The sequence below is a fragment of the Scaptodrosophila lebanonensis genome, unplaced genomic scaffold, assembly GCF_003285725.1.
Source record: "Scaptodrosophila lebanonensis strain 11010-0011.00,11010-0021.00 unplaced genomic scaffold, SlebRS2 tig00000001-arrow-pilon, whole genome shotgun sequence".
Classification (NCBI taxonomy): domain Eukaryota; kingdom Metazoa; phylum Arthropoda; class Insecta; order Diptera; family Drosophilidae; genus Scaptodrosophila; species Scaptodrosophila lebanonensis.
In genome coordinates, this window is record NW_022060529.1 from 15,787,560 (window position 1) to 15,794,106 (window position 6,547).

A 6,547-nucleotide genomic window follows, 5' to 3' on the forward strand; every position below is an offset into this window, starting at 1 on the left:
TCTTCAACTTGGAGTTGCAGTGGTTCGATTTTGTTACTTTTTTTATCTCCCGGCTACATTTTTAATTACACATACTATAGCATTATATTACAAGTATATTATATAGTATGTACATTATATCCCATCACTGACAAATTTTGCGAAAACTCACTTTAAAAAGCACAAACTAGTTCTGTGCCTTACAACACAACTTTATTTCTCCATGGCGATGGGCCGTGTCGTTTCTATAACAGTAATATGATATGTAGAGTAGAGAAAAGAATATGTTTTGGCAAACTCACAAGAACACAAAAACAAAAAAGTATTCAAATCCGGCATATTCAACGTACAATAATTGAGCCAACGGCCTCAACTCCGGTTACAATTGTATCTTTAATCAAGTCCACCAAGTTGCCCAGTCGGTCCTTTTTGCCACTTGGTTGCACGCCATCCGGCTTCAGTGTTCCCAATTCGATGTCAACATCGTCCTCATCCGTCTCAAAGTCAAAGGCTTTCTCAAGTAGACTATATGGACTATTGCTGTTACAATGATCACACTCGTCGGTATCTTCTCTGGCGTCGCACAGGTTTTTGTATTTTTGATTTGTACCCCTACGACATCCAGCTGACGGATATTGTGAGATTTCGTAGACGGGCTTGCAAGATGTTCGTTTACAACTGTATACACAATACATTAACTGAATTAATTTATCGGCGTGGTATTGGGAAATAGCACAGCCAATGCGACTGTTGTAAGATAACATCATTTGAAGAAAGTTCTGAACTTCATGTCTGCAATATACGAAATCAATGGGAACACGAAAAAAATGGACCAAATCGTACAAATACTTACCCACCCTCTCCTCTGCCGGTTAATAAAGTGTTAATGGACGTATATCGATATTGATCGTACCAAGCATCAATCTGAGATTTGATGACTTTTATCACATCTTGGGAAGAGGCGAGTATGTTGTAAACACCATTGACGCCCGGCCCCTTAAACCGACTTGTGGCAATGCACATTCTGTTTCTCTCCAAGACGCAACGCTTCACAAGATACTCGGCCATCAATTCCAATTCACCGTCCCACTGCAATGTCAGCATCCGTGATGCCGGTGGAAAGCCCTTCAACTTACCACTAGCCACCGCACTACGAAGAGAATTATGCTCTCGAAGGATGAATTGCCTCAGGTTCCTAGTCATAGGCACAAGATTGGCATTTTCCCCACAGTCCGTCGAAAAAGCCTATAATTGACCGGTTTTTATTATTGTTAGCTTTACGCACACATGTACAAAATGAAAAAAACCTACGCCATAATTGTTGCAACCCAAGTGCTCAGTGTTATTTCTACACGGAATATCGCAATAATCGACGTCGACCTCGTCCTGGCCATTCACTAAACAGAAAAGCAATATTATGAAGCGTATCATTGCTGCAGCTTCAATCAGAGTATAGGAACTACAGTAATAATTTACCCCTAACCTTAGCCTATTTCATGCATTGTACGAATCGAATTATCCAACTTAAGGTGTTTGGAAATTTGCAACGCTCCGAATAAGAAAACCGAGGATCAGCAACATGAAATGAATCGACGTATTCAAATTCGTCTATTCGACACTAAATTGGACGGATGGGTGTAGTATTTAATTTTGAAAAACCAAATATAACATCATACTATTATAAGCCTCCATGGAAATATCCTTCGTATAAACCTTTTATAGAATAATTCTATTATATATGGAAGGAAATATGGCCTAGAACTTTCTTGAAAATCCTAAAGTAGATTTCTTGTTTTTCAACTTTAAGCTAGCATTAAATAAATAAATAAAAAATATTGCTTGTGGTGTGGAACCTTATTGCTTCTCAAAAATAATGGTAGACCACACGGCGAGACTAATAGAAATCGGGACTTTCACTGTTAGATAATATTCCATGAACAACCATGTCACTAAATTATAAAGCAGTCATATACAGGGTGCGCCAACTTTTTTGTCGGTATGTAAATATAGAATAACTTTGTCATTAGTGAACCGATTGACTTGAGTAGACCAGTGTTGAAAACCTCAGTTCAAGAAATTGTACAGAATCAAATTCAATAAAAATATCTCATACTTGAAAATCGGTTGTTTATTTTCAAAGATTTTCAATGTTTACATACCGACATAAAAGATGGCGCTCCCTGTACATAAATAGTATGGACAAAGTACTTTTTCTGACACATTATAGGCAGAGAAATAAAACTTAAGAAATAAAAAAGCCTATACAAAAAACAAAATTATCTAACGAAACTGACTTGATAGGAGAGTTTAATTTCCCAAACGGCTAGCTATGCGCCGATTCACAGCAGAGACTAGTCGGAGACATTATTTGACCTAACAAAAGAGAAATGCAGAGGAAGAAAATGCAATAAAAAATAAAGAAGTATAATCAACTTAATACATTAAAATTAAAATACTTCTAAATATAAAATAATATATTCTCGTAATATAGTGCATATCATAATTTATGATAATTATTTAATTATTTGCTCAGCACAAAAGTTTATTATTCTTCCAATTTCCACTTTTTGCATAATATAATAATTGTAGGAATAACTCAGATATTTGAAATTAGCCCGAGCTCTTTCTCATAATTAATATTTAGTTAGAAGTCAGACAAAGCTGTGGCAATATATTACTTGGAGAGAAATCTGCTTCTTTGTAGAAAGTTACGATGATTAATGCTCGGATTTCATAGTGTTCACATTTGTCGTCAACCATAAATTATGGACCAAAAGGCTTGATCTACTACCTCCTTTGCATTTATTTATTTATATTAAAAGTTATAGAATTTGTCTAGATTTTGTTTTGAGAGAAAGATTCGAATCCGAAAGACATCGACACTCTTAACGTTTACGGCGATTTCTAAATACAGATACACCATGAGCTGTATGAACTATAAATGGTGTAGTGAAGTGATTTCTTAACAAATTTATAATAGTGTTTATCTAAAATATATGTAATGCTAAGATACATTTCTGAATACTGGAAGTCGATAAAGAACACTATGGTGACAGGTAAAAGCGATGATAATAAGAGCTTTAGAACAACTGCAATTGCCAACTTGTTAAGACAGCTTAGCACTCTCAGCTTGGATTGTGGCAGAGTCAACAAAGTCGTAGGGCTCGTCACAGCTTGCATCTCTGAAAGGCATGGCATTGCGATTTGTTGCATGGCGACGACTAATTTGAAGCCGTGTGGGGCAGTGGCTGCGAAGCATTTATACAGTTAGCATGTCTTGTTGGCTCTACACTCTCTCCGCTCTGTGCATTTTGGCCAATTTATTGGCTCCCTCTGTGGCTTGGAACTACTGCAGCGAGCATTGGTGCAAGGAGGCGCGCAGTCACATTGCCTGCAACAACAATGGGGTACGTAATGAACGTGTCAGAGGATGGCTGGCTCATCCACCAACAAATGTCGGGTCTGGTTCATTGTAGAGTTATGGGCGCAGTTGCAGTAAAGAGGCCGAGCTACGGCCCCTGAATGTACAGCTGCGCAATTTCATTTTGCACAAAATCAACTTCTATCGCAACAAGGTGGCGTCTGGAAACTTTTCAGGTTTTGCGGCAGCGCATCGCATGGCCAGCGTTCAATGGGATCCCGAGTTGGCGACACTCGCCGAGCTGGCGGTTAAGCAGTGTCCACGGCAGCCGGATGAATGTCGGAACACCAGACGCTTTAAGCATGTGGGCCAAATACTGGGCCACGTGATCTTCAGCACCAAGCGTTACAGTGACATTCAGCTGCTCGAGCACAAGCTTGGCAATTGGTTCAGGCAATACAAGCGTGCCAATAGCCAACTCAATGCCGTCGAAGGGGGCCCGGATATCACTAGCTTCCGCCAGCTTATGCAGGAGCGGGCCACACACATAGGTTGTGGAATATTGCGTCATGTGCATCGCCATCGCTGGCATAAACAGTTCATTGTCTGCAACTTTGCGCGCGAGAATATTGGCCGGGAACCGGTCTATGGGGTGGCCACGAAACCTGCGAGTGGCTGCAAGATGGGCGTCAATCCAAAGTTCCCCAACTTGTGCGCCCTCCACGAGGCGTACGATGTAAATGTTGTGGACCACCTGGCAATACCCAGACTCCGCATCAAGCTCAAGTACAATGAGGAGGGCATGCACTCAAAGGCAGCTGCCAATCGGACACTTTGAACCGTACAGTCGAGTCAGCCCTGCATTGTGTAACTAATTTTTTAAATCCATGGGTATTTTAACAACGCAATAAAACGCAGTTGCAAGAAACTTTGTTTACGTGGTATTCCCTACAAGCTTACGCACACACATGCACAGTAAATAGTACATATGTACATGTATATACTTGTAGAAATGTATTTGACGGAGTAGATAAGCGCACAGGCATCGATAATACCTTAGCTGGTAGCGATATAAAAAACTTTCACATTTATTTATGTAAACAGCCACAAACAACGTTTTCTACTATAGAACATTGTAAAACCATACAAATGTTTAAAAAGTCAATTGCATTGAGTTTAAAAGTAAATTGAGCTTGAATTTAAATTTAATTCAATTCATTCTACTGTCAGTTCTTCAAATAAAATGAATTAATTTTAGGCTTTTGGCAAGGTCATCTTTCTTGGCTTCAGCTATATATACTTGTATTATTTTATATAACTAAATAAAATTCTGATTACAAAGCATAGTATTAGTTTATTGACTTAGGACCTACAGTTTCCATGACAGTTATGTATATGGAATAGGTAATGCGCGACTTATATACATATTTCTATTTAAAGAAGTGGTTCCATTGCTATGGATGAAGTATTGGTAGAAACAAATACCGTACAGACAGATTAATAATTTATACAATGGTATGATCATTTATAGGCACTATAAGCATGAATAGCAAAAAATGAAATGTTTTTCGCTTTTATCCATGAATGTACTGGAAGGGATCGGGCTTACTTATCCAATATACAGCTTGATTCTTTATTAAATCTATTACTTAGTCTACGGCTGAAAAGTTGTTCTCCTGTCGATTGGGCTCGATGGTTACCCGGGCATAGGGGCTGCCAGCGCCCACTTTGCGACGCATTGTAACGCCCCGATGAGGTCGCAGTCCCATAACGACTAGGTACGCGCCTGCGGCCATTAGGGAAATGAGACCCAATACCATTAATCCGTAAAGCCAACGGGGCCAGCTATCGCATTTGAAATAATCACGGCGCACTGAGCTCACGAGCATGCCGCGAACACTCGATGGCTTATAGCATCGACCATTAGTCTCGATGGTCAGATCTTTCAGCCACACTAGTTCGCAGTAACAATGCAGGGGCAAGCCGTTGAGGTCCAGTTCGTCAAGTTGTGCAAATAACGGATATAGGGTGGCATTAAAAGTACGCAGCATAGTGCCACGAAAAATAAGCCGCCGCAATGGCGGCCAATACGATTTGTTCGATCCAAAGGCCACGTCATTAATGGAGCTGAGTCGGCGGCTGTTTTGTAGACTAACCACCTCCAGCATATCGAGCGACTGTAGCGCATTGGCGGCAATGCTTTCCAGCACAGGCATGTCCTCCATAGTGAGCTGCTGGAGCTGTGTTAGATTTCCCAAATCTGTGGGAAGCAATATCTCCAGTAGATTGTCGCTCATGTCCAGTTGCTGGAGAGTTGCGGGCAGCTGGGGAGGTACACGCGTAAACCGATTGCGTCGCAAACTTAAATGCTTTAGGGGCGCTGCCGTCGGCAGCACCAGCGTGCTCAGGTTGCAGGCGTCCAGGCGCAAAGTGCCCAGTTTATTGTTAATGCCATAGCTATTGTACCAGTCTTTCGCCTGCAGCTCCACTGTCTGATTGAGCTGCCTGTTCCAGGCCAAGTCGAGTGTCGTGAGCACCAGGAGTGGAGCAAATATTTGCGCTGGCAGCACTTGCAAATTATTATGGCCTAGATCCAGCACCTGCAAGTGGGGGAGATTGGCAAAGGCCTGCGCTGCCAGCCACTGAATGCTGTTCCAACTAAGATGCAGCTCTTGCAGACTGCCCAGCTGGGCAAAGTTGTTTGACGTTATGCCGCTTATGTTGTTGTGCATAAGATTGAGCTGCCGTAGGGTATCACTGCTGAATTGGGGCACAAGATCCAGTGTGTTCCAGGACAGATCCAGACTGTCTATATAGAGCGGCAACAGCTCCGATAAATCCTTCGACTTGTAATCCTTGTAGCTGCAATCGATATGCAGGGCTCGCATGCCCCATGGCGCGGCATTTACGCTGCTGCACTCGCACGAGAGTCGCGAGTTGCGCAACAAATCCGGATAACAAAAACGATCTACCTCCTCAGCATCTATATTCTCGCCCCGCACAGTTTCACCGAGAAAGGAGACCGAAAGCAAGAGCCATAAGACAAAGTTCAGACGCTGCACGCTAATCATTCTCACTAGCTTTGGTTACCTTTGGGTTGTTGCCACTCCCAGGCGTTTGATGACACACTGTTCAGACATCGGCATGGCGCTGACTATACCACAGACATGAGTCGTAAGTCGATCGGCCCGCAAACTTCCATATCTT

At 41.8% G+C, this 6,547-nt stretch overlaps 3 protein-coding genes across 3 annotated transcripts; 1 reads left to right on the forward strand and 2 right to left on the reverse strand.

Annotated features, from left to right (window-relative positions):
- Positions 1–151: 151 nt before the first annotated feature.
- Positions 152–1,418, reverse strand: LOC115634252 (allergen Tab y 5.0101-like). The gene is made up of 4 exons (XM_030531846.1): positions 1,291–1,418; positions 833–1,224; positions 282–771; positions 152–224 (listed from the first exon to the last, which is right to left on the reverse strand). Exons 1-3 carry the CDS (start codon positions 1,408–1,410, stop codon positions 321–323), a joined length of 963 nt encoding a protein of 320 aa, XP_030387706.1. The 5' UTR covers positions 1,411–1,418; the 3' UTR covers positions 152–224; positions 282–320.
- Positions 1,419–3,232: 1,814 nt separating this feature from the next.
- LOC115626305 (venom allergen 5) lies at positions 3,233–4,268 on the forward strand. Its single transcript, XM_030521638.1, has 2 exons — positions 3,233–3,386; positions 3,456–4,268. The coding sequence occupies exons 1-2, from the start codon at positions 3,252–3,254 to the stop codon at positions 4,176–4,178; spliced, it is 858 nt and encodes a 285-aa protein (XP_030377498.1). The 5' UTR covers positions 3,233–3,251; the 3' UTR covers positions 4,179–4,268.
- Positions 4,269–4,674: 406 nt separating this feature from the next.
- On the reverse strand, positions 4,675–6,458 carry LOC115626296 (phospholipase A2 inhibitor). The gene has a single exon (XM_030521626.1). The coding sequence runs from the start codon at positions 6,409–6,411 to the stop codon at positions 4,990–4,992; it is 1,422 nt and encodes a 473-aa protein (XP_030377486.1). The 5' UTR covers positions 6,412–6,458; the 3' UTR covers positions 4,675–4,989.
- Positions 6,459–6,547: the final 89 nt, after the last annotated feature.

What these genes read in the sequence shown, in the direction of transcription:
- LOC115626305 (XM_030521638.1), top strand. Translation starts at nt 3,252, where the DNA reads ATGTCTTGTTGGCTCTACACTCTCTCCGCTCTGTGCATTTTGGCCAAT. An exon ending in TTGCCTGCAACAACAATGGG is followed by an intron (nt 3,387 to 3,455) that starts GTACGTAATGAA and finishes GGTTCATTGTAG; the next exon opens with AGTTATGGGCGCAGTTGCAG.
- LOC115626296 (XM_030521626.1), bottom strand. Translation starts at nt 6,411, where the DNA reads ATGATTAGCGTGCAGCGTCTGAACTTTGTCTTATGGCTCTTGCTTTCG.
- LOC115634252 (XM_030531846.1), bottom strand. Translation starts at nt 1,410, where the DNA reads ATGATACGCTTCATAATATTGCTTTTCTGTTTAGTGAATGGCCAGGAC. An exon ending in TGGGTTGCAACAATTATGGC is followed by an intron (nt 1,225 to 1,290) that starts GTAGGTTTTTTT and finishes GGTCAATTATAG; the next exon opens with GCTTTTTCGACGGACTGTGG. An exon ending in ACCGGCAGAGGAGAGGGTGG is followed by an intron (nt 772 to 832) that starts GTAAGTATTTGT and finishes CGTATATTGCAG; the next exon opens with ACATGAAGTTCAGAACTTTC.